Source organism: Portunus trituberculatus, chromosome 4 (genome assembly GCF_017591435.1).
Source record: "Portunus trituberculatus isolate SZX2019 chromosome 4, ASM1759143v1, whole genome shotgun sequence".
In the NCBI taxonomy this organism is placed as follows: Eukaryota; Metazoa; Arthropoda; class Malacostraca; order Decapoda; family Portunidae; genus Portunus; species Portunus trituberculatus.
Window position 1 is genome coordinate 6,320,071 of NC_059258.1, and position 27,500 is coordinate 6,347,570.

Consider the following 27,500-nt stretch of genomic DNA (forward strand, 5'->3'; position numbering starts at 1 on the left):
GAGAGAAACCAGGGGCGACATGAGGGCAGAGGTGGAGAGGTGGAGAGGGAAGGGCTTCCTGCAATCCAGTTAGGCAGAGGTCACTCTAATCCAAGCCAGGGAAGTGGGTCGTGGCCACCGGTGACTCCTGGCTCAAGGGGCGCCACACCGCTGCTACGTAACACACACACACACACACACACACACACACACACACACACACACACACACACACACACACACACACACATCATCTGAGCCTCCAAGAATAGAAAGGACAACTATCCGCACTCAAAAATAGAATAACAATAAAGACAACGTGACGAAACCGAGATTCACGCACACACAGGAAGACGCGCAGGTAATTAGTGCCTACCACACAACACTCACATATCGCAACAAATACAGGGATGTCTCAATTCTGTCCTACTTGTGTGTGTGTGTGTGTGTGTGTGTGTGTGTGTGTGTGTGTGTGTGTGTGTGTGTGTGTGTGTGTGTGTGTGTGTTTGCTATTCTTGTTTGGTGTTGTTTATAGTGAGTTGTAGTAGTAGTAGTAGTAGTAGTAGTAGTAGTAGTAGTAGTAGTAGTAGTAGTATGATTATCACTAAATCCTTACCACCACCACCACCACCACCACCACCACCACCACCACCACCACCACCAACAACAACAACAACAACAACAATAATAATAATAATAATAATAATAATAATAATATAATCAGCAGCAAAATATAGGAAACTCACACAATTATATCCATTACTTCAATTAGGAGGAGGAGGAGGAGGAGGAGGAGGAGGAGGAGGAGGAGGAGGAGGAGGAGGAGGAGGAGGAGGAGGAGGAGGAGAATACCTTGACCCTTTAATTTGACCTGATTCTTCCTCCTCCTCCTTCCCCCATCAACATCATTCCCTTCTCCATCTCCTCTTTCTCTTCTTCTTCTTCCTCTTCCTCCTCCTCCTCCTTTTAAAAACCAATGAAAGACTTGAGACGATGAAAGGATGGTAGTAGTAGTAGTAGTAGTAGTAGTAGTAGTAGTAGTAGTAGTAGTGGTGGTGGTGGTGGTGGTGGTGGTGAAACGTAAAAAAAAGGAACAAGAATAAAAGGGAAAGAGAAAAGGAAAGTAAAGAAGGAAGGAAAGAAAGAAAAATGACACAAAACAAGAAAATCAAGACAAGGAAAATGGAAAAGAAGAAAAGGGGAAGAAAATAGAAAAAAAAGAAAAAAAAATGAAATAAAAACAAAAATAGGAGAAAAGAAAACGATGAGAAATTGTGATGAGAGAAGAAAAATGATGATTAGTGAGGAATGGTGGTGGTGGTGGTGGTGGTGGTGGTGGTGGTGACAGATAGTGATGACTGTGGTGCACGTGTAGAGATAAGAGATAAGAGATAACACGAAACAGAAGCGGTAGAGAGAGAGAGAGAGAGAGAGAGAGAGAGAGAGAGAGAGAGAGAGAGAGAGAGAGAGAGAGAGAGAGAGAGAGAGAGAGAGAGAGAGAGAGAGAGAGAGAGAGAGAGAGAGAGAGAGAGAGAGAGAGAGAGAGAGAGAGAGAGAGAGAGAGAGAGAGAGAGAGAGAGAGAGAGAGAGAGAGAGAGAGAGAGAGAGAGAGAGAAAGAAAGAAAGAAAGAAAGAAAGAAAGAGAGAGAGAGAGAGAGAGAGAGAGAGAGAGAGAGAGAGAGAGAGAGAGAGAGAGAGAGAGAGAGAGAAAGTTAATTTACAGAGAACACAAAAACTCCATTGGGAAACAGAAAATGAAGTCAATAAACTAAAACTAAACAAAAACAACGAAGTCAACGAAAACCACAGAAAACGGAGGTCAAATATTGAAAACTAAAGGAGAACTGAACTAAAAAAAATATATTAATACTTTTTTTTACTTTTAATTCTCCATTTTTTTAAGTTAATCACACGAATGCATAGTGAATCAAGTGGCAAGTGAACGAAGGAAGTGAAAAAAAATGAAGGATGGAAGGAAAATATACTATAACGAAGAGAAAATAAATGAATGGAAGAGAGAAATAAACGTGAGAATTAAGGAAAAGGATGATAAATAGATGTGAATGAGAGAAATGAGGAAATAAATAAGATAAAAATATAAAGAAAATTATAAATACATGAACGAAGGAAAAGGACAAGAAATGTGAGAAAAATTAAATAAACGAAGATAAAAAAAATGAACGAAATAATTTGACTTGAGTGAAAAAGGTAAAGATAATGAAATGAAATAATAAAGAAATTAGAGAAATATTAAACGAAGATAAAAAAATGAGTGAAAATAAAAAAAAAAAACAAAATGAAATACAAATAAATAGAAATGAAAAAAAAAGAAAATGAATGAAAATAAAGAAAAAAATAATGAAAAAAAACACGAAGATATAGAAAAAAATACAGAAAAATTGACAAACGAAACAATTAAATGAAGGAAAAAGAAAACGAGTGAAAAAAAAACACTGAACAAAACAAAATGACAACTGAAAAAAAAACAAAGATAATGAAATAGAAAATGGAAAATAAATAAATAAATAAATAAATAAATAATAAAAACAATAAGGGTTGCATTCCTGTACGTCTGGGCAGGTAAGTTTGGCCCACACCTGAGAACCAATTTAACCCTTTTAGAATACTCCCACTGGTATACACAGCTGACGGGAACACCTGTATACCCCCCTACCTCTCTCTCTCTCTCTCTCTCTCTCTCTACACAAGTGAGCAAAGATACATCAATTAATCTTTCTCTCACCTGTAGCGAGAGAGAGAGAGAGAGAGAGAGAGAGAGAGAGAGAGAGAGAGAGAGAGAGAGAGAGAGAGAGAGAGAGAGAGAGAGAGAGAGAGAGAGAGAGAGAGAGAGAGAGAGAGATAGGGTGTATACAGGTGTTCGCGTCAGAGGAGAGAGAGAGAGAGAGAGAGAGAGAGAGAGAGAGAGAGAGAGAGAGAGAGAGAGAGAGAGAGAGAGAGAGAGAGTACATGGGAAAAATTGAGGAAGCGTGGGAGAAAGAGGGTTATGGATGCAGAATTGACAAATGTGTGCATGGGCGTGGGCGTGGGCGCGCTGCAAGTGAGGAGAGGAGAGAGGGAGAGAGAGAGAGAGAGAGAGAGAGAGAGAGAGAGAGAGAGAGAGAGAGAGAGAGAGAGAGAGAGAGAGAGAGAGAGAGAGAGAGAGCGTGGGATGAGAGAGAGATGGGAAAGAGAGAGAGAGAGAGAGAGAGAGAGAGAGAGAGAGAGAGAGAGAGAGAGAGAGAGAGAGAGAGAGAGAGAATGTTTTTTGCCATTCATCTTTTATATTGAGTGAAATTAAACGTTTTTACTCTCTCTCTCTCTCTCTCTCTTTTTGTCAAGTGAATAAACAAATTATTTCCATTACATATGATGAGCAGGCACACACACACACACACACACACAACACACACACACACACACACACACACACACACACACACACACACACACACACAGGACAGCCTACTTCCCACTTTGCAACTCCTCTCTCTCTCTCTCTCTCTCTCTCTCTCTCTCTCTCTCTCTCTCTCTCTCTCATATTTCTTCACTATTTTCCTTCACTTTTTTTCAGTTCGTTAGTTAGGTCAGGTTAGCTGTGTGTGTGTGTGTGTGTGTGTGTGTGTGTGTGTGTGTGTGTGTGTGTGTGTGTGTGTGTGTGTGTGTGTGTGTGTGTGTGTGTGTGTGTGTGATTTTTTTCTTATCAACTTTTCTCTCATTCAATTTCCAAGAATCTTATGATGAAACTTAAAAACCGTGAGAGAGAGAGAGAGAGAGAGAGAGAGAGAGAGAGAGAGAGAGAGAGAGAGAGAAATACATTTGTGATCATCTTCCCTTCATTACAGCACTACTCCTCCTCCTCCTCCTCCTCCTCTCTTCTTCTTCTTCTTCTTCCTCCTCCTCCTCCTCCTCCTCCTCAACACTTCTAGCAACACACTCCAAGAAACCCTTGCAACACACCTACCCACAATGCATTACCTCCCTTGCAACACTACTTGGAGATACAACACAAGTACTTTTCATTCTAAATTTACCAGAATACGAGGGGAGGAGGAGGAGGAGGAGGAGGAGGAGGAGGAGGAGGAGGAGGAGGAGGAGGAGGAGGAGGAGGAGGAGGAGGAGGAGCTTTACCCATTCACATTATCTTACCAAGCATTCCATTCTCGTCCTTTCCCTCTCCCCCATTCCCCCCCTTCCCCCTCTCCCAATCCCACCCCCCCAGTGCTCCTTATATAAGACATACCCCTCTCACCCACCACCTGCCCTCACCTGACGCCCATCTGCCCACCTGCTCACCTTCCCATGCCTGTGTTACGCAATTAAGCTGTACAGGTGACGCGGTGATACATAACTTAACTCATTATTGCTCTCTTTCTCTCTCTCTGTCTCTCTTCTCAGGTTAAACGAGTTATTTCTTATTTTTCTATTTATTTTTCAAGGCTGGGTAGTTTATTTGTCTATTTAGCGTGTCTTGGGATCATTTGTCTCTTTTATCGTTTTTCTTATTAGTGGTTTCTATTACCTCTTTTTTTGTACATAACATTTTGCAGTTCCAGGTGTGATTAAACCATTTTATTGACATCAGGAAGGGTCTATGGAGGTCAGAAGATTAATTAATGGCCACAGTCTTTGTAAGTTTCTGAAGCCGTTTCAAATAACTTATAGTCACCAGAATGAATATGGAAATGCGTCATGGTACTGAATGGGTTAAATAAAAGTATCAACAGGTAAATAAATCAACACAGGTGCGATACTTTAAAGATATGCAAACGTTCATTGTTTCTCATTCATCGTAGCAATTTGACACGAGTGGTTTTGGTTCTCTTTCCGGGAACTGGCATCTCAGTGGGCCTTTTTTGTTTATTTGTGTTGCCCTAAACCAGTTTTCCCCTCTTACATAATAAAATAAATACCAGTCACTTGCTTTTCCCCTCGTTTGTGTTGCCCTTACCCAGTTTTCCTCTCTTACGTAAGGAAAATAAATACGGGTAACTTATTTTTTCCCCTAGATTTTGTTGTCTTTACTCAGTTTTCCTCTTACATAATATAAATACCTGTCACTTACTTTTCCCCTCGTTTGTGTTGTCGTTACCCAGCTTTCCCCTCTTACATAAGATAATAAATACGGCTAACTCATTTTTCCCCTCGTCTGTGTTGCCCTTACACAGTTTCCCCTCATAATAAACAATAATAATACGAGTAACTTTTTTCCCTCCTCCCCTCAGCACACCTTGGCAACTACACAGACAGACACGCACATCAGACAGACATACAGACATACACCACACAGCCTCGCACTTTTGAAGCCAAGACGAGTCAAACAAGCTTCTTATATAACGCACGTAGCCAACTTTTTGCTTCAACTGCGTATACACCACACACCCTGCCACACACCACACTGTTGGCTACTTCCATCTTCCTCTGTTACCTTCCATATATCATAATTCACTTTTCTTGTATCTACACAATTCAAAGATGTACTTTTTTCTTTCCCTTTTCTATTTTTTCCAGCCTCGTATTAAAATTTTCCTTTTTTATTTCCTATACACGTTTTTTCTCTCTTCACTGTTTTGTTACCGTTTAAAGTTATGGAATTGTTCTGGTACTTGTTACCTTCAACCACTATTTTCATGCTAACTGCTCTTCTGGTCTTGCTAACTGCATGTCTCCCTTCCTCCTGAGGTCTCGCCGCACAAGGCTTTCTTCTTCCTCTCACCACTGTTCTGTCCAACTCTCTAAAACAAGAGTTAACCAGTACTCTCAATCATTCACCACTATTCTGTCCTCCTCTCTAATGCAAGAGTTAACCAGTACTCTCAATCATTCACCACTATTCTGTCCACCTCTCTAATGCAAGAGTTAACCAGTACTCTCAATCATTCACCACTATTCTGTCCACCTCTCTAATGCAAGAGTTAACCAGTACTCTCAATCATTCACCACTATTCTGTCCACCTCCCTAATGCAAGAGTTAACCAGTACTCTCAATCATTCACCACTATTCTGTCCACCTCCCTAATGCAAGAGTTAACCAGTACTCTCAATCATTCACCACTATTCTGTCCACCTCTCTAATGCAAGAGTTAACCAGTACTCTCAATCATTCACCACTATTCTGTCCACCTCTCTAATGCAAGAGTTAACCAGTACTCTCAATCATTCACCACTATTCTGTCCACCTCTCTAATGCAAGAGTTAACCAGTACTCTCAATCATTCACCACTATTCTGTCCACCTCTCTAATGCAAGAGTTAACCAGTACTCTCAATCATTCACCACTATTCTGTCCACCTCTCTAATGCAAGAGTTAACCAGTACTCTCAATCATTCACCACTATTCTGTCCACCTCCCTAATGCAAGAGTTAACCAGTACTCTCAATCATTCACCACTATTCTGTCCACCTCCCTAATGCAAGAGTTAACCAGTACTCTCAATCATTCACCACTACTCTGTCCACCTCCCTAATGCAAGAGTTAACCAGTACTCTCAATCATTCATACCTTTCTCTGGCACACTCTGGAACTCCCTGCCTGCTTCTGTATTTCCATCTTCCTATGACCTGACTTCATTTAAGAGGGAGGTTTCAAGACTTCTTCTTATACTTCCTTTTTTTTCTTTTTTTTTCTAAGGGAGCTAATTCTCTCAGACATGAAAGGAGACTGGTAACTATCAGAATAAGTGAACGTTTTTGTTTAACTCTTTGTGTTGCCCTTGGCCAGCTTTCCTCTCTTACATGGAAAATAAATAAACTTTTGTATCTTTTCTCAACCTTGTACAATAAAACTTTCCTTTTCATTCCTGCATACAATTCAGTGATGTATTTTTTCTCTTTTCACCATTTTGCAACATGATTTAGTAACCCTGAAAGGAGATAAACACAAGAATGAGAAAGAAAGAAAGATAAAGAAACTAGATAAAGAAAAACACAAAAGAAAAACTAAATAAAGAAAATTATGTGGACTTCTTCAATAATGGTCAAAATATGTTTTTAGTGGATAATGATGCAGTGAGTCAGCTGATAGCACTCTTAACCCTTCAGTACCATGACGAGTTTTAATACTGATTCTGCTTAGTATTTGGTGATTTTATACAGCTTCAGAAACTCATGTGGGGGATTAAAATAGTGAAGACTGTGACCATTATTCTTCTGACCTCCATAGACCCTTCCTAATGTAAGTAAAATGGTCTAATGAAAAAAAAAAAAAAAAAAAAAAAAAGATGATAAAAATGTGTCCCAGTGCTGAAGGGGTTCACGTAATGACTGTAAGATGAAAATGTTGATGACAGCACTACTAATGTTGATGACAGCACTACTAATGTTGATGACAGCACTCTTAATATTGACAGCACTCTTAATGTTGATGACAGCACTACTAATGATGATGACAGCACTCTTAATATTGACAGCACTACTAATGTTGATGACAGCACTCTTAATATTGACAGCACTCTTAATGTTGATGACAGCACTCTTGCCGTGATGACAGCAAGGTGAAGGCGTAGACGTGAAAGTTCAAAGGTGGCGCGGCGAACTTAAAACAACTGAGTAGCGAGAGATTCCGTGCCTTTCAGTTCCTGTGTTCTAGTACTACTTTTTCCTACGGTTTTTACTTATTTATTGATTTATTTATGCATTCATTGATCTATTCATTCTTTCATCTGGTCTTGTTTCATCTTAGTTATTGATCTATTTACTTGTTTAACTTATCTTTTTCTATTTCTTTTTTATTCGTATTTATTCATCAATCTATCTGTTCTACTTATTTTTTGTGCGTGTGAGTGTTCTTATGATTTTGTACCCAGCCCGCTCCCCTCTCTTATTTCTTCTCGTAGCCCCAAATTCTACGTATATACTATCAAGGTGTTACACTGAGACACAACACAAGAGTTTTCAGTACAGTATCTCATTCCTCACCTGTCCGTGCTGCACACCTGGTTCATTATACAGGTAAAGTAAGGCACTGAGACATGAATTAACTTTGCTTCTCTCTCGTTACTTTTTTCAATTTTTACACACACACACACACACACACTAAAATACATAAAATGAATGAATTAATAAAGAGATGAATAAGATGATACGAAATAAAGTCAATAAATAAAGATAAATGCTGAAATATATCAATAACAAGTAAAAATAGTACAAAATATCAATAAACAAGTATAAATAGTACATGGGTAACAAAAAGCCTTGAAAGCCACACAGTTATTTGATAAAGTTCACCCCATTTACAATCACAAGAGACAGACAAGTTTTTATACAAGTTTTTACCTACTCCAGGTAACTCACTTCACCTGTCCACCCAGCACACCTTGCCCACCTGTCCCCCATAGCACAGGTATAAACAGTGAGGCTTCTCTCTGTTAACCAAGGAAAGATTAGCCAGTTTTTGTCACATACAGGTTAAATTTTGTAGTTTCTCAGTGTTAACCAAGGAAAGATTAACGAGTTTTCATCCCTTCACAGTGTTAACAAAGGAAAGATTGGCCAGTTTTTATCACACACTGGTTAAACATTGTAGCTTTTCTCTGTTGACCAAGGAAAGATTAGCAAATTTTTATCCCTTCACAGTTTTAACCAAGGAAAGATTACCGTTTTTTTTTTTTTTCTTCACAGTTTTAACCTAAGGAAACACTAGCGAGATTTTACATTATAGAGGCAAGTCACTTTTCATCTGTTTATCAGCACACCTTGGCGCTCGTACAGGTAAAGGCTTCAACAGGTAGACATTCAGGTAAGTGTCTATTTCAATTATCTTATGTATTGATGGATTTTCATTATATTTACTAAGTTAATATTGTGTGTTTTACTTATCATATCATGTCTGTTTTCCTTTTTTATCTTCCTTCCTCATTCTTGTTTGCTTTATCTCCTCTCTTTCTTCATCTTCCTTCTTTTTTTTCTTATTCTTGTCATTCTTCCTTCTTTCTTTATTTTCCTTTCCCATTTTTCATTCTTGTTTTCTTTTCTTCTTTCTTCATCTTCCTTTCTCATTCTTTTCTTTCCTTTTTCTTAATCTTACTTCTTTCGTCACTTTTGTTTTCTTTTCTTTTTCCTTCATCTTCCTTCTTTTATCATTCTAGTTTTCTCTCCTTCTTTCTTAATCTTCCTTCCTTTTTCATTCTTGTTTTCCTTCTTTTTTTTTTTACCTCCTTTGCTTTCTCATTCTCGTTTTCTTTCCTTCTTCCTTCATTTTCTCATTTCCTTCTTTCTTCCCTTCCTCTTCTCATGACCACATTCTATCGCTTGGAAGGAGAAGGTAGATGGTGAGCAGCCTTCCACTGTGCTATCATTGTCTTCACCTCTCAACTGTCTACATATTCACACTCATCATTACTATCTCAACATTCCATACGTTACCTACACATCATCTTTATTATTCTTTTCTCCTTCTCATTCTTGTTTCCTTTCCCTTTCTTCTGCCTTTCCTCATTAATATTCAGCTGTCTATTGACCATATTCAGAAACGCCTTGCCCTCTCCCACGACAGTTTTCCAAGGCCACAGAGACAACTAGCTGGGTTTTCAAATAGCTTTTTTCCTTATATTAATCTAGAAATCTTGCCAGTCCATCCATAGAACCATAGAAATGCCCTAATAACATGAGTATCTTCAGTCTTGCCCTCTCACCACAAGTTTTCCAAGGCCACAGAGACAACTATAGCTGGGTTTTCAAGATAAATTTCCTTATAATTTAGTAATCTTGCCAGTCCATCAATAGAACCATAAAAACAGCCTTAATAACACGAGTATCTTCAAATAGAGCTTATGCAAAGTTGTGGCGGTAAAATAGCAAAATATTTCTAAGTTAACACAGCATACCTCACCAACACATCACCTCTATTTCCACCCACCAGATATTCATGGAACCCACGTCACATATATAAAACATTTCGTCTTTCAATCTTTTTCATCTCGCCGTCATGTTCACCTGTCGCTACCACGCTAATTCACGCTCCCAGCCTCCCACCTGTCCAGCCCACACACCCCGCCAGCCACGCAGGTGAGCCCACGCCACACACACCTGTACAAATCCTTCGCCAATATATTCCATGAGTATTTCTGTCTGCAAAACCGAAACAACTTTTTTTTTTCATCTTTCTTAATCCAAATGGTGTGATGGAATTTTTTTTTTTAGTTAGTGAAATATTTGCCTTATTTACGGATATTCATCAACATAAACACGAAATAAACTCAAACACTATTCATCTGTAAATAAAAATACGAAAACGAACATATTTTACCATTAAGAAATTCAAACGAGAAAAAAATAAATAACCAACAATTTTTCGCTCACTATTTTGCAAGAGAGGAAGGAGAAGATTGTTTACCCTTTAAAGTTCCCCACACGGACGCTACATATTCGCCATTAAAACTCCCTTATATGAACAAAAAAACATACATGTGTAGAAATAAATAACAGAGACAAGACAGTTTACTCTTTCAAGTTTCCCAACGGACGCTACACACTCGCCATTAACTCTCTCATATATGAAAGAAAGAATAAAAAAGTATAAAATGTTTCTTTCATTACACTCACAAAACTTTCTCTAATCCTTCTTCATCATTACTTCTTTTATTTCTATCAGTTCACTATCAACGCTACATATTTCCACAATAAAAAAAATTAAAAAACTAAAATATAAAAATGTAATAAAAATATCAGCATAACAATGAGATAGAGAGTTTACCCTTTAAAGTTTCACACATATTACCCCATTAACCCTTTCAGTACCATGACGCGATTCAATATTCATTTTACTTACTATTTGGTGATTATATACAGCTTCAGAAACTCATGTGAAGGATTAAAATACTGAAGACTGAGGCCATTAATCTTGTGACCTCAATAGACCCTTCCTAATGTCAATAAAATGGTCTAATCGTACTCAAATCTCAAGGTAAAAATATGTCCCAGTACTGAAGGGGTTAAAACTCTCTTATAAGAACAAATCAATATAAAAATGTGAAAAAAAACGACAATGATGAAACAGTTAACCCTTTAAAGTTTCCCAGACAAGCTCGTACTCTCAATCACTTTTGTGTTTCACCTCCAATAGTTCAAAAGGGTTTATTTAAGTTTACACGAGTTTTTAAGGTGTTTTTACGGTTCTAGAGGCAGAGTGACAAGAATTCTACACTGATAACCCTGCTGATCATCTCTGCGGCCTTGGAAAACAGTCATGGTGAGGGAGTGAAGCGTTTCTCAATACGGACCATACACGCTACTTATTCGGACCATACACGCTACTTATTTGGACCATACACGCTACTTATACAAGCTACTTATTCAAATTAACACCTTTAGTACTGGGACGCATTTTTAGGAGTTTTTGGGTATGATTAAACGATTTCATTTACATAAGCAACAGTTTATCGAAGTCAGGAAATTAACCCCTTCAGTACCATGACACGTTTCCATATTCATTCTGCTTACTATTTGGTGATTTTGTACAGCTTCAAAACTCATGTGAGGGATTAAAATAGTGAAGACTGTGGCAATCAATCTTCTCACCACCATAGACCCTTCCTAATGCCAATAAAATGGTCTAATCATACATAATTTCAAGGTAAAAATGTCTCCCCGTACTGAAGGGGTTAATGACCATGACGCATTTTTATATTCATTCTAATTATTTGGTGATTTTATACAGCTTCAGATACTTATGGTGGGATTAGAATAGTGAAGACTGCCCATTATTCTTCTGACCTCCATGGATCTTTCTAATGTAAATAATGGGTTCCAGTACTGAAGGGGTTAATAAGGGTTTATCGAAATCATGATATTAATGGCTAGTCTTCACGAACTTAATCGCTAAACAGTAAGTAGAATGAATATGAAAAACACATCATGATACTGAAGACCTTATAACTTACACATACACAAAAAAAAAAAGAAAATGCAAATCAATATAACACATAATCAGCCATCTTAATCTATTCCTCACGACTCATTAGGACTACCACACGCACGCCACCAAGCACTTCCAGCGGGAAAAACAACAAAAACACCTTCACATAAACTTCCCACGGTACGGACAGGTGAGCAGCAGCCATACAGGTGAGTTAATTAACCAAGGTACCACAACGACAGCTGGAGAGAGAGAGAGAGAGAGAGAGAGAGAGAGAGAGAGAGTGTGTGTGTGTGTGTTCTCCTTTTTCTCTTAAATTTTCAGTTGACAAAAAAAAAAAAGGGGAGGGAAATTTACGAGTTTATCTGAAATTTTAAATAGTCTTTCAGTCCTCTCCTCCTCCTCCTCCTGTAGTCTTCGTTGCCATCTTTGTGACGTCACTGTTACGTCATTCATTTGTTTTCTTCGTTTTTTTTTTATATTTGTGTTTATTTGTTTACTTAGGTGTTTGAGTGTTAGGTGTTTGAGTGTTAGTTTGTTCTCTCTCTGTGTTTTCTCTCTCTCTCTCTCTCTCTCTCTCTCTCTCTTTAGTGCGTAGGAGGGACAAATATAAAAGAAAGTAAAGTTAGAGTGAGTGAAAGCAGGAGTGAAAATGACGTTACGCACGCAAACACACACACACACACACACACACACACACACACACACACACACACACACACACACACACACACACACACAATCAAGGACACACGGACAGATATTAATAATCATCCTTCAGTGTCCTTTAGTTTGTTTACTTCTCCTTCTCCTTCTCCTCCTCCTCCTCCTCCTCCTCCTCCTCCTCTTCTTCTTCTTCTTCCTCCTCCTCTTCTTCTTCTTCTTCTTCTTCTTCTTCTTCCTCCTCCTCCCTATTCGCGGGAAAACCTACGAACTTGAAGACTACTAAGGGAATTTTACCGATCCTCTCTCTCTCTCTCTCTCTCTCTCTCTCTCTCTCTCTCTCTCTCTCTCTCTCTCTCTCTCTCTCTCTCCTTCACATCCCTCCTTTCAATGTCAAGCCACGCCTCTACAAAAAAAAGTCCCTTCACCCCTCCTTCTCTCCCCTCTCCCTCTCTCCTCCTCTCCCCTCTTCCTCCTACAAGGTTGCTATGAGACGAGAGAGAGAGAGAGAGAGAGAGAGAGAGAGAGAGAGAGAGAGAGAGAGAGAGAGAGAGAGAGAGAGAGAGAGAGTTAAGATAGAGCGATATGATAGAAAAGGAGGCAGGAGAGAAGGAGGAAGGGTAGATGAAGGAGAGATGTGTGGAGGAGAGAGGCAGGAAGATGAGAGGGAAAGGTCAAAAGGAAGACAAAACGAAGGAGGAAGAGAGAAAGATTAAAGAAGAGTTTACGAAGGAGAAACGAAGATAACGAAGGAAGGAGAGAGAGAAGGAAGAAGGGATATATAAAAGGAGGGAAGAGAAAAAATACTAAAGATAGAAGAAGAAGAAGAAGAAGAAGAAGAAGAAAAATATAAAACAACAAGAACAAGGAAGTTAAAAGAGAAAGAAAAAAAGAAAAACATTCACTTTGTCACATTTACAAAAAAAAAAAAAAAAAAAAAAAACTCGTTACTCAAAAGGTCACTAGCTCGTTTCCCTATGAAAAAAAATAATAAAATAAATAAATCAAAACGTGTATCATTCCTGTTGTGTTGATTTGCCTTGTTTCTTGAAGTTTGTCCAAGAAAGCTGTTAGTTTCCTTATTTCCTGGTACTCAAGTGGATAGATACATAGATAAGATAGATAGATAGATAGATAGATAGAGACAGACAGATAGATAGATAGATAGATAGATAGATAGAGACAGACAGACAGACAGATAGATAGATAGATAGAAAGAGACAGACAGACAGACAGACAGACAGACAGATAGATAGATAGATAGATAGATACATACATACATAGATAGATAGAGACAGACAGATAGATAGAAAGATACATACATAGATAGATAGATAGATATAATAGATAGATAGTTAGATAGATATATAGAAGGATAGATAGATAGATAGATAGATAGATAGATAGATAGATGAAAACACAGATACATACATAGATAGATATAAATACAGAGAGACAGACAGAATGATAGACAGAAATACACGTACTGACAAACAGGTAAGTAGATAGATAAACAAAATATATATATAAATAGATAAACTCATGAAAAGATAAACAGACAGACAGACAGACAGAAACAGACAGACAGCACAAAAAAAAAAAAAAAAAAAAAAAAAAACAATTGCTGCTGAGAGAGAGAGAGAGAGAGAGAGAGAGAGAGAGAGCGGTAAGTGTAAAATCGGTGTAATCCGTTTCATTTTGCGGCCGAATAATTCTTGGAACAAACTGGCGACTTAATAATAATAATAATAATAATAATAATAATAATAATAATAATAATAATAATAATAACAATAGTCTATCAATTACAAGTTTTTACATCAAGGTTATTAAAACAAAGCCAAAATCAATTCTCTCTCTCTCTCTCTCTCTCTCTCTCTCTCTCCTTCAGGGAACTTAAATTCATGGAACTGAAACCATCCATTCTCTCTCTCTCTCTCTCTCTCTCTCTCTCTCTATTTAAACCAATTTAACACACTATTCAGGTTCAAAAGGCGTCTCTCTCTCTCTCTCTCTCTCTCTCTCTCTCTCTCTCTCTCTCTCTCTCTCTCTCTCTCTCTCTACCGTGACAGTATTCTATTCACCATTTTTATTTTGCAGTTTCTTTTTCCTTCCTCCTCCTCTTCCCCCTTCTCCTCCTCCTCTTCCTTTTCCTCTTCCTCCTCCTCTTCCTTTTCCTCTTCCTCCTCCTCCTCCTTTTCATTATTCCATCTTTCCTTACTCTTCCTCTTCTTCTCATACTTAAAACCACACCCTGTTCATTCATTCCTCCTCCTCCTCTTCTTCTTCTCCTCTCCTCCTCCTCCTCCTCCTCCTCCTCCTCCTCAAGAGTTAACCCGGAGGAGGAAATGCTAAAGGGAGTTTGATTAAAGGAGAAGAGAAGAAGGAAGGAGGAGGAGGAGGAGGAGGAGGAGGAGGAGGAGGAGGAGGAGGAGATTTTGAAGCGACCGAAACTGTGAAAAATATAAAGTACCAGTATCTCTCTCTCTCTCTCTCTCTCTCTCTCTCTCTCTCTCTAACTGGGTACGAACAAAACAGTAGATGGCTGACCTTGAATATGGCTGGACGAAGAGGAGGAGGAGGAGGAGGAGGAGGAGGAGGAGGAGGAGGAGGAGGAGGAGGACAGGAAAAACAACACAGGAATAAAAATGGACAAGATTAACTACACGAGAGAGAGAGAGAGAGAGAGAGAGAGAGAGAGAGAGAGAGGAGGAGGATGCGTCATCTTACACTTGTAAAGGACTTAATTAAAACTCCCTCCCTCTCTCTCTCTCTCTCTCTCTCTCTCTCTCTCTCTCTCTCTCTCTCTCGTAGCTGTCCTTTTTTCTCCTCAGCAAAGGATGAAGAGAGGAGGAGGAGGAGGAGGAGGAGGAGGAGGAGGAGGAGGAGGAGGAGGAGGAGTTGAGTTTATCTCCGTTGTTTGCTATGATTATTCAACATGTTTACGTCCTTCTCTCTCTCTCTCTCTCTCTCTCTCTCTCTCTGTGTCGTAATATGGCTTATTATAAAGACAAATATTTTCTTTATCTAGTTTGATTATCTCTATCTTTAAAATCTATGTTAGTTTTGAGCGTCTTATGATGTCAATAGCTGGTATCTTATCTGTGTGTGTGTGTGTGTGTGTGTGTGTGTGTGTGTGTGTGTGTGTGTGTGTGTGTGTGTGATCGTAAAACATCTTCCCCACTCGTGACTGTCAGCGTTGGGTCACTATACATCTCTCTCTCTCTCTCTCTCTCTCTCTCTCTCGTGGATATCGAAAGTGTGCACCAAGAAAAGAGTAAATACCAGAGAGAGAGAGAGAGAGAGAGAGAGAGAGAGAGAGAGAGAGAGAGAGAGAGAGAGAGACGGATGGTATACTCAAACAATAAACAACAAAAGGTGGATAAATTTGTAAACATTGAAAAAAAAAAATGCTGAAAATAAAAAAAAAAAAAGTTAAAATTCCCCAAAAATTAAAAAAATAAAAAATAAAAAATAGAGAAAAAAATAGAATTCCTTAAAAAACGCAAAAAAAAAAAAAAAAAAAAAAAAAAAAAAACATTGAGCACTTGTTAAATTATTAGTGAGTGAACAAATAACCTCAAAAACAAGTCTATATAAAGCTTCTGTGTTGTGCATAAACAAACACAAACACGTGACTGGATGACTGAACAAATCCCGCCTCAGACCACTCGCTAAATAAGAAAATAACAAAATTGATATCTAAAGCCTTTGGATAAATAGATATGTGAGTAGATAAATAGATGTGTGTGTGTGTGTGTGTGTGTGTGTGTGTGTGTGTGTGTGTGTGTGTGTGTGTGTGTGTGTGTGTGGACATTATCATTACCATTATTACTACTGCTGCTGCTACTTGAATTACTACTACTACTACTACTACTGTTATGCTGGACAAGGATAAAGTTACAGGAGAAACAACAAAAACTATTACTACCACTACTACAACAACAACTACTACTACTACTACTACTACTACTACTACTACTACTACTACCACCACTACTACAACTACTATTACTACAACAACAACAACTACTACTACAACAACAACAACTACTACTACTACTACTACTACTACCACAGCAACAGCAACAACAACAACAACAACAACAATAACAACTACTACTACTACAACTACTATTACTACAACAACAACAACAACTACTACTACTACTACTCCTACCACAGCAACAACAACAACAACAGCAACAACAACAACAACAACAACAACTACTACTACTACAACTACTATTACTACAACAACAACTACTACTACTACTACTACTACTACTACTACTCCTACCACAACAACAACAACTATTACTCCTACTACTACTACTACTACTACTACTACTACTACTACTACTACTCCTACTACTACTCTTACTATAACTACTCCTACTACTACTACTACCACCACTATTACCACTGCTACTACTATTACAAGCACTAATCTCACTAATACTATACTACATTCCACTGTCATCATCATCCCCCCCCTCCTCCTCCTCCCCCGCGTGTTCCTCCCGGCGCGGGCGGACAGTCGGCACCATCTGGAGGGCGTTGGTCTTCGCGGCGCCTCACGGCAGACTGTTTGGCTCCCACGGCCGCTGTTTATTGACTTGCGCCCTCCATGTGTTACCAGTGGAGGGCAGGCGGCGGCCGGCTACCCTCCTCTTACTCCTCCTCCTCCACGACACGTCCCTCCCCTGCTGCCGTCGCCGCCGCCGCCACCTCCTCGCCCTCTGGTGACCTTACCGAGCTGCTCCTTCCTCGCCGCCACGATGTCATCAGGCAGTGGTTTGTGATGTGACGCCTCTCTGTGTGTTTCACTGTTTGATCTGCTGCAGTCTCTGACGAGACAGCCAGACGTTACCCTACGGAACGAGCTCAGAGCTCATTATTTCCGATCTTCGGATAGGCCTGAGACCAGGCACACACCACACACCGGGACAACAAGGTCACAACTCCTCGATTTACATCCCGTACCTACTCACTGCTAGGTGAACACCACCTACACGTCAAAGGAGACACACCCAAATATCTCCACCCGGCCGGGGAATCGAACCTCGGTCCTCTGGCTTGTGAAGCCAGCGCTCTAACCACTGAGCTACCGGGCGTGTGTGTGTGTGTGTGTGTGTGTGTGTGTGTGTGTGTGTGTGTGTGTGTGTGCACATTCCCGATTGACGAGGGTTGAGGGCAACTCCTCTTCCCCCCCCAGCCTTCCCTAGCCTTGCGTCACCCTCCTCAGCTGTTGTGGAGAGCTGCGGTGCCCGGCGCGTTGACCCCACCACCGCGCTGCGCCGCGCTGCTCACCACACACAGCCCAGGAAAACAAGGCTTATCCACCATCACCCCCACACACACATCCCTGCAACCGCTGCCTCCCTCCCTCCCCAGCCTGCTGCCCACCGCGGCGACCCTGTGGCCGCGTGCTTACCTTCCTGAACCTGAAGCGGCGCGGCGGGGCGTCCAGTGCCTGCTTGAAGGTGGCGTCGAAGGGGTTGTGAGGTGGGGGGCCGGGGGGCGGCGGGTACTGGAAGTTCTCCAAATATACCAGATCTCCCCTGAGGCCCGGCGCCGCCTCCTCCTCCTCCTCCCCACTGGCCCGCACCTCGTGTTTGCGCTCCGTGCGGGGCTTGCGGTCCCCTGTGCCGGGCGTGGCGGGCGTGAGGGCGGCGTTAGCGAGGTTCTTGGCGGCCACGGCCTCGTCCAGGGGCGCGTTGGGCTCTGGGAAGACAGAGTGCTCCTGCAGGGAGTCGCTGAGCGCCGCGTGGTCCCGGCGTGACAGGTCGCCAAAGCCTTGGTCCTCGAAGCGGCTGCTGCGGGCCGGCCAAGGGTCCGCCGCCGCCGTCAGCAGATGGTGGTGGTGGTGGTGGAACGCGGGGCCGCCCAGCGTGCGGTGCTCGCTCAGGGACACCGCGTGCTCGAAGTCAGGACGGAACAGGACGGGAGAGTCGTTGGGCGGCGCCGCCAGAACGGGCGCCTCACTATCACCCAGAAGGAAAGGCGGCACGGGCGTGTCCCCCGCCTCGTGCGTATGGGCGTGGTCACTATCCCCGCAACTGACCAGGCCGCTGTCATTGTCACTGTCGCAGCGCGGGTCGGTGAGCGGCAAGTGTAGGCGTGTGGTGGTGGAGGGCGCGGGGGACGCGGCGCCCTGCCCCAGGTCAGGCTCGTCCATGTAGCAGCAGGGCAACCCCGCCCGCACCACGTCACACTCCTGCCCGCCACCCACTTCACCCTGGCCATCCTTGCCGCCCTCGGGGAACGAGAGGGCGGGCGCCGCGCGGGCGTGTGGTGAGGGCGGCACACACACCACACTGCCCAGGGCCGCCATGTCCGTGGGACTGGTCCAGCGGGGCGCACACTCCCCCACACTGGGGTCGCGGGTGTCCCCGTGGGGCCACATCACCCCCAGGGAGCGCGCCACCTCCTGAGACAACACCGCCACGCGCGTCAACACCTCCGTCAGCATGTTACCTCCGCAACCACCCTCCCGCCATGCCTCGCGCTGCCACGCCCGCCGCACGCCTGCACGCACCACCTCGCGGCACCACACTCATGCCGCACGTCGCCACATGGCACCTGCACACCACGCCACTGTGGCACTGCACCTGTGGGGAGGCACACCTTGCTAATGCTGAGCTGATATCAATGCCCTATTCTGCCTTGCCTTGTCTTGTCTTGCCTTGCCTTGCCTTGTCCTGCCTTGCCTTGCCTTGCCTTGCTTTGCTTCTTACACATTACATACAGTACCTCGCGTCTCACACAAACACACACACACACACACACACACACACACACACACACACACACACATCATCATCATCATCATCTCCCTTTCAGCAGACGAGAGAGATTGATTTGATTGATTGATTTCTTTCTTTATTGGGTATTTGCATTACAAATAATGTAACATTCGTAAGTTGTTAAAGCCTTTGTCCAATGAACCGCGCCTCTTTTATGGACTTTGATTCAATACAAAAAAAATATATAAAGCACACGTAGCAGCCTTTAGCTATATTTGTCAGAGAGAGAGAGAGAGAGAGAGAGAGAGAGAGAGAGAGAGAGAGAGAGAGAGAGGGGTATTTTTCTCACGCGGCTCACCACATGATAAGAAGCTCTCCCTTCCCAAGCAGCCACCAGCGAAGCCACACCATTGGTCCCCGCCCCGCCCAACCACCGCCCGCCACCACCACGCCCACACACCCCATCACACACACCACCTCTCTCTCTCTCTCTCTCTCTCTCTCTCTACAAGATTATGGTGAGGGGGCGGTGACAGATGACCGTGTGTGTGTGTGTGTGTGTGTGTGTGTGTGTGTGTGTGTGTGTGTGTGTGTGTGTGTGTGTGTGTGTGTGTGTGTGTGTGCTGGATGAAGAGAGAGAGAGAGAGAGAGAGAGAGAGAGAGAGAGAGAGAGAGAGAGAGAGGATGGTTGAGTGGATGTTTGCATGATGTAACACTTATCTGTAGTGACGTGACTCTCTCTCTCTCTCTCTCTCTCTCTCTCTGTGTGTGTGTGTGTGTGTGTGTGTGTGTGTGTGTGTGTGTGTGTTCTCACAACCTAACGGACCATCAAGGACACACACACACACACATACACACACACCTAGTAACGCAAGACTGTGTGTGTGTGTGTGTGTGTGTGTGTGTGTGTGTGTGTGTGTGTGTGTGTGTGTGTGTGTGAACTTTCCCTAACGCTCTCACCTTTTTCCACATTAAGCAAAGTAGTGGCTTGCTTTAATTACAAACTCTCTCTCTCTCTCTCTCTCTCTCTCTCTCTCTCTCTCTCTCTCTCTCTCTCTCTTATGCAATCCAAACAAGAATGGAAACACAACTAAAACAAAACTGTCTTCCTGAAATGATCTTCCTTATTTTCTTCATTTCTTACTTGGAGAGAAGGAGGAGAGGGAGGAGGAAAAGGTTAGAAGACAAAGGAAGAAGGAATGAAGGAGGAGAGGAGGAAGGATGTAAGGAAAAGAGAAGGAGTAGTATTTTGTTACTTAGAAGGAAAAGTGGAGGTAAAATTTAGAAGACACAGAAACGAAGGAAGAAAGAGAAGGAAGAGAAGAGGAATTAGAAGGCAGAGAAGGAAGGAAAGAAGGAAGGAAAGAAGGAAAGAAGGATGAAAAGGCTAGAAAACACTGATGGAAGGAGGATGGAAAAACAAGGAAAACAAGGAAAAGTATTGTTCGTTCTTTGTTTTCCTTTGTGCTGTTATCACACAATGCAAAGTACGAGATAATCTTTTTTTCTTTGTTTTCCTTTGTGTTTCTACAAAGGCAGGAAAAGATTAGGAAACAGTAAAGAAAGGAAGGAAAAAGAAAAGAGAGTATTTTTCTTTATTTTCCTTTGTGCTTGTTATTAAAGAAGGAAAAGGATACAAGACACTGGAAGGAAAGGAAGGAAGGAAGGAAGGAAAAGGAGTAAATTTGTTCTTTTAAACCCAGTGAAGGAAAGAAAATAGAAGAGATAATATTCTTTTTCCTTGTGCTTCTTATTACGACCAGGTGAGATAATTAAGAGAGATTTACTGTAATAGGTGATCAGTTCTCCAGGTAAGTATTGAAGGGATAGAAGGAAAGAAAGTGATATGTTTTTCTTTGTTTTCCTTCGTCCTTCTTATTACGACCAGGTGAGGTAATTAAGAAAGGCTTGCTATTAACAGGTGACCGATTTTCCAGGTAAGAATTGAAGGGAAAGAAGGAAACAAGATTAAATGTACGATGTTTTCTTTTTCTTTTCATTTGCGCTTCCATTACTACAACAGGTGAGATAAAAAAAAAAAAAAAAAAAAAAAAAGTAGCTATTAACAGGTGACCAATTTTCCAGGTAAGTGTAAAAGGGAAAGAGGGAAACAAGATGAAAAGTACGAGATGTTTGTCCTTCCTTTGTTCTCCTTTGTGGTTCCATCGAAGAGCAGGTAGGCTAATTACAACAGGTGTCTTCAGTTTAACAGGTAGCAATTAACTTGAAAAATACATCGGTTGTGGTACAGAAATGATGCTCTCTCTCTCTCTCTCTCTCTCTCACACACACACACACACACCCTAACCCCCCCCCCCTCTCTCTCTCTCTCTCTCACACACACATCCTAACCCCCCCTCTCTCTCTCTCTCACAAACACCCTATCCGCCCCCCCTTCTCTCTCTCTCTCTCTCTCTCTCAAACACACACACACACACACACACACACACCCCCTCTCTCTCTCTCACACACTCTCTCTCTCTCTCTCTCTCTCTCTAGTCGTGAGGTGTGTGTCAAAACTTTAATTCTGTTGAGACTAAAAAAAAAAAAAACAAATAATGAAATGAAATGAGAAAATGAGAAAACACTAATTTTTTTCTCTATTTCACGTCCACTTCATAATTTTTTTCTTTTCTTTTCGTTTTATTTATCGATTTTTTTTTTTCATATTCATTTGTAGTTTTCTTGTATTTCAATCTATTATACTTTATTTTTCTACATTTTCCTTTTTTTTCTTGAATGTTGCTTGTTTGATCAATTGTTTACTTGTTTGTTTGTTTGTTTGTTTACTTGTTTACGTGCCTTGCTTCTCTTTCTCACTGTCTTGTTTACTGTTGCTCCATGATCTTACTCAGAGCCTGTTTGTTTTTGTTTGTCTTACTCAGAGCCTGTTTGTTTTTGTTTGTCTATCTGTTTATCTGTTTGCCTGTTTCTCTGTTCATTTGTCTGTCTGTGTGTCTGTCTGGTCTGTCTGTTTATCTGTTTGTCTATGTATGTTTCTCTGTTCATCTGTTTGTCTGTCTGTCTGTCTGTCTCTCTGTCTGTGTGTCTGTCTCTGTATGTGTGTCTGTCTCTCTGTTTGTGTGTCTGTCTCTGTCTGTGTGTCTGTCTATCTACCTGTCTGTGTGTCTGTCTCTCTGTCTGTGTGTCTGTCTATCTACCTGTCTGTGTGTCTGTCTCTCTGTCTGTGTGTCTGTCTCTGTCTGTGTGTCTGTCTATCTACCTGTCTGTGTGTCTGTCTCTCTGTCTATGTGTCTGTCTGTCTGTCTATCTATCTGTCTGTGTGTCTGTCTATCTATCTGTCTGTGTGTCTGTCTCTCTGTGTGTATGTGTGTCTGTCTGTCTATCTATCTATCTGTTTGTGTCTGTCTCTGTGTGTGTCTGTCTGTCTGTGTGTCTGTCTCTGTCTGTGTGTGTGTTTGTTTTGTTTATCAGTATTTTCTTTGTTTGTTAGTCTGTTTGTTGTTTGTTAATGTAACTCCTTGTTTCGTCTTTTTTCTTTGCTTTTCGTTAGTCTTCCTTGTTTATCAATCTGTTTGTTTCTTTTATTTTCTTTGTTTTCTAGTTTTACTTTTTTTTTGTATATTTTCCTTGTTTTGTTTCTGTCTCCCTTGCTTATTATTCATTTTCCTATTTTTTTCTTTGTTTTCTTTCTTTTTCCTACTTTTTGTCTTTCATTGCTGTGTGTGTGTGTGTGTGTGTGTGTGTGTGTGTGTGTGTGTGTGTGTGTGTGTGTGTGTGTGTGTGTGTGTGTACGTAAGGAAAGAGAAAGTAATGCTAATATGTGTGGGAAGAAGAGGAGGAAAAGAAGGAAAAAAAATGTGTGTGTGTGTGTGTGTGTGTGTGTTGAGCAGGTGACCCAATACCCCAATACCTTCCCTCCAGACGAACCCTTTCAAGGTCATCAAGGTTCGTGACGTCACATTTCATTCCTGTCTGTAACACGATATACCCACCACTAGTCTGTCTCCTCCTCCTACTGCTCCTCCTCCTCCTCCTCCTCCTCCTCCTGCTCCTGCTCCTCCTCCTCCTCCTCCTCCTCCTCCTCCTCCTCCTCCTCCTCCTCCTCCTACTGCTCTCTCATCCTGCTCTTTTTTTCCTCTTCTTTCTCCTCACTTTTCTTTATGATGTCATTCTCTCTCTCTCTCTCTCTCTCTCTCTCTCTCTCTCTCTCTCTCTCATGACAACAAACAGGATCAGGACTGCCATCCTCCTCCTCCTCCTCCTCCTAGAACTCTTACATAAACCACATTTCTCCTCCTCCTCCTCCTCCTCCTCATCTTCCTCTATCTCATCTCTCTCTCTCTCTCTCTCTTCAAGCCCTCCCTCCTCTCTCTCCTCCTCCTCTTCTTTAATCCACTAAGCATTACGCCAGCCAATCATAAACAGGGAAGGAAAAGAACTTAAATCTGATTGGTCGAAACTCTCCAAGGGATATGAGCTCATCAAAAATAAATAAATAAATAAATAAATAAAATAAATAAATAAATGGTAGAGAAAGGAAGGATAATTTTGTATTTATCATTTTGTATTTTGTATTTTTTTTGTATTTTTCTCAATCATGTTTTGTAATTCTCTCTCTCTCTCTCTCTCTCTCTCTCTCTCTCTCTCTCTCTCTCTCTCTCTCTCTCTCTCCTTTTCGTTTTCTTTTTCCTTTCGTTTTCTTTGATCAATCCAGTTTTTTTTCCTGCTTTTCTCTTTTCTTTTCGTTACTTTATTTTATCGAAGTTCAGCAAGAAAAAGAATGTCAGGGGAAACTCTCTCTCTCTCTCTCTCTCTCTCTCTCTCTCTCTCTCTCTCTCTCTCTCTCTCTACTTATGAACACTAACAAAGCCACTTCCCCTCTCCCTCCCTCCCTTCCTGTCCTCCTCCTCCTCCTCCTCCTCCTCCTCCTCCTCCTCCTCCTCCTCCTCCCCCCTTTCTGGTTTTCTCCCTCCCCTTCTCTCCTCCCCCTAAGAATCATCTCCTTACACAGAGAGGAGATAAACTGGTTAGAGAGAGAGAGAGAGAGAGAGAGAGAGAGAGAGAGAGAGAGAGAGAGAGAGAGATAACATACTTTCTCTTTTCAGATTAATAGACAAAAAAAAGATGAAACGGCAAATGTTCAGTATTTTCGATGCATAAAATTTTCTCTCTCTCTCTCTCTCTCTCTCTCTCTCGAAGGTAAAAGTGGTAAACCATCATGACCTCATTGCATTAAATCATCATCAAATGCGGTGAAGATGGCGAGAGAGAGAGAGAGAGAGAGAGAGAGAGAGAGAGAGAGAGAGAGAGAGAGAGAGAGAGAGAGAGAGAGAGAGAGAGATGGAAATAGGAAAGTGATGACGGAAAGAGATGTAATGAGGAAGGGGATGGAAGGACGATCTCTCTCTCTCTCTCTCTCTCTCTCTCTCTCAGTCACACATTACAATTTCCTCCCTTATTTATTTCCGCGCTGGTGACCAATGCACAAAAAAATCGCACCAACTCTTCTCACCTTTCACATTGTAACCACCACCGCCACCACCGCCGCCGCCACACACCTGCACGCCCGCCAGGTAACAACAGGTAACATTACAACTCTGGGGGGCGCCGTACCCTCCCCAGTGTACAAGCTCCCCACGTGGATCTCCTCCCTCACCCCCTTCGGCGTCCAGGGAGCGGGTGACGCGCATATCTCTCTAATCGACCAAGGCAGCGGGGGTCATGTCAACCTGTCTATCAGCGTGTCCAGGTATGAGTGGGAGTCCCAGTTGTCAGCGGCGGGTGTGGGTGACGCTGTGACGGTGGTAGGGCTCGAGAAACTCCGCCTCAACCCGAACACCTTCACGTGGTTCTGCATCTTCAGGAGACGGAATGTGATAGTGGTTCTGCGGTACGGCGCCTCCACTCCCTTCCTGGTGTACACGCAGACGGGGACCACGGCAGGTGCTAGTGACTTCCAGGACCTCACGGCTTTTCAGGTGTGGTCTTTGGGTGAGGTGACGTGGGATTTCCTGGGGGAGCATCTACGTGGGGCAGGGAACAGACCCACGCGGCCGGCGGTGGTGAAGGAGGCTGTGGGTGTGTGGAAGGGCCTCACTGAACGGGTACTGTTTTTGGACACCTTCCTGTACACTGAGTCAGTCGCCAACGCCACGCACCGCTACAAGGCGATAGAGGGCGTGGTGCGCGCTCTGAAGCCTTACTACTTCATCCTTAACTTCTTTGGACTGCTCCACCACGGGGCCCTCAAGGACGTCTCCACCAGGCACATTGACAAGGTCCTGGCCCGCATCGCACGCTTCAAAAAGGATCTCCCCGGTAGGATATGCAGGGAGATTCAACCCAATGCATCCTTAGCGGCGTATGACAAGGAGGTGACGCGATGGTACAGGCGTCACCGGAAGTCCTACCATCCTGTCACCCCAAGGACCTGCACGCCGAGGACCTACTGCCTCAATAGGACCTACGAGAAGGAGAAGGACTTGATGGAGAAGTGCAATGCCTCCAGGGTGTTGGTCATCCCGTGGGAGCCCAAGAGGAAATGTGAGGAGGCGTATCTCTTGGGGTTTGTAGGACTCCACACGCTGACGGAGGGGGTGAAGGAGGAGGTGCAGGAGGGGCGTGTCAATACAACTTTAGTGCCGGTGTGTCTCGCTTCCTTCACCGTCAGGAATAAATACAGACTCGGCAGTTGTGTCTCCAGAAGTGTATGGACTGCTCCTCCTCTTCCTCCTCCTTCGCCTCCTACCCCATCCTCCTCCTCCTCCTCCTCCTCCTCCTCCTCCTCCTCTTCCTCCCCAGGCCACGAGTACCGCAAAGTTCTCGTGTGTCACCTCGGCCAGGTCTTCATTCCCAAGGGCGCCGCGACAAAGGCCACAGTCCCCGCCACACTCCGTCAGTAGACAACCACGCACTGATTACCATTTGACTATTTCAGAAGTGTGATTCGTGTAGTCTCTTTGTTACGGCTCTCTCTCTCTCTCTCTCTCTCTCTCTCTCTCTCTCTCTCTCTCTCTCTCTCTCTCTCTCTCTCTCTCTCTCTCAGGTAAGCACCACGCCTCTACAGGTGTTTCCTGCTGCTTACCTAGTGATTACCTTTCCGGAAAGCTCACATCACTGCACGCACACACACACACACACACACACACACACACACACACACATGGAGATACAGCTAAGGTTTCAAACAGTGACCTTTATTTTACACTCTCACACACACACACACACACACACACACACACACACACACACACATGAATAATTTAAATCACTGTCGCTAAATATTAATCGAAAAGAAAATAAATACAGGTCAGTTAAATTCTGCCTTTGTTCAACTAATGGCTGTGTGTGTGTGTGTGTGTGTGTGTGTGTGTGTGTGTGTGTGTGTGTGTGTGTGTGTGTGTGTGTGTGTGTGTGTGTGTGTGTGTTAAAGTTGAAAGTACAGAAGTAAACCGAGCTCTCCTTCCTTCCTCCCTCCCTCCCTCCCTCATCCGCCTGGTAACCTCCTACATGACTTCCTTCCCTCCTTCCCTTCCTCCCTCCCTCCCTTTGACCTTCCTCCATCCGTTCGCTAATTCTCTCCATTCCTCCATTTCCTCCGAGTGTGTTTTGTTGCTCTTTGCTTCCATGTAAAGGTTGAGAAGGAGGAAAGGTCTCTCTCTCTCTCTCTCTCTCTCTCTCTCTCTCTCTCTCTCTCTCTCTCTCTCTCGGCGGGGAGCTTCACAACAAAGGAAGAAATGGACAGAGATGAAAAGGGAAAGGGTGTGAAGGAATAAGGGAAACAAAAGAGAGGAGAAAAGGTAAAATCAATAAATGAATATGTATATAAAGAGTTGAATAAATAAATCTCAGTAACTTCCACCAGAACCTGTTAAAAAATTGAGCAAAAAATACTTGAGAATACAGTTTTTTTTCGTGTCACCAATATGGAACACACACAACAACAACAACAACTAACAATTTTCAGTGGCCCACGAAAATATTAACCCCTTCAGTACCTTGACGTGTTTCTATATTCATTCTGGTGACTATTTGGTGATTCTACACAGCTTCAGAAACCTATGTGGGGGATTAAATTAGTAAAGACTGTGGCTATTAATCTTCTGACCTCCATAGATCTTTCCTAATGCCAAATGGTCTAACCGTACATAAATCTCAAGGCAAAAATATGTCCCAGTGCTGAAATTAACACATTCTGCTTCTTCAAACTTATAAAAACCCTCAATTCCATCTTGAAGACACAGGAAACTCAATACCACAAGGACAATTGCACTATAAACAACAGACAGCTTTGA

At 42.5% G+C, this 27,500-nt stretch overlaps 1 protein-coding gene across 3 annotated transcripts in view; it reads right to left on the minus strand.

Moving 5' to 3' along the window:
* LOC123512206 (ribosomal protein S6 kinase 2 beta-like) overlaps positions 1-27,500 on the minus strand; it is a 204,881-nt gene that overhangs the window by 74,639 nt on the left and 102,742 nt on the right. The window contains exon 2 of one of the 3 annotated variants that reach the window (XM_045268451.1): positions 17,931-19,107. The exons of the other annotated variants lie outside the window; for them this stretch is intronic. Coding sequence (XP_045124386.1) covers positions 17,931-18,968 — 1,038 coding nt within the window. The 5' untranslated portion in view covers positions 18,969-19,107. The remainder of the gene's footprint in view (positions 1-17,930; positions 19,108-27,500) is intronic. 3 annotated transcript variants of the gene reach the window in all.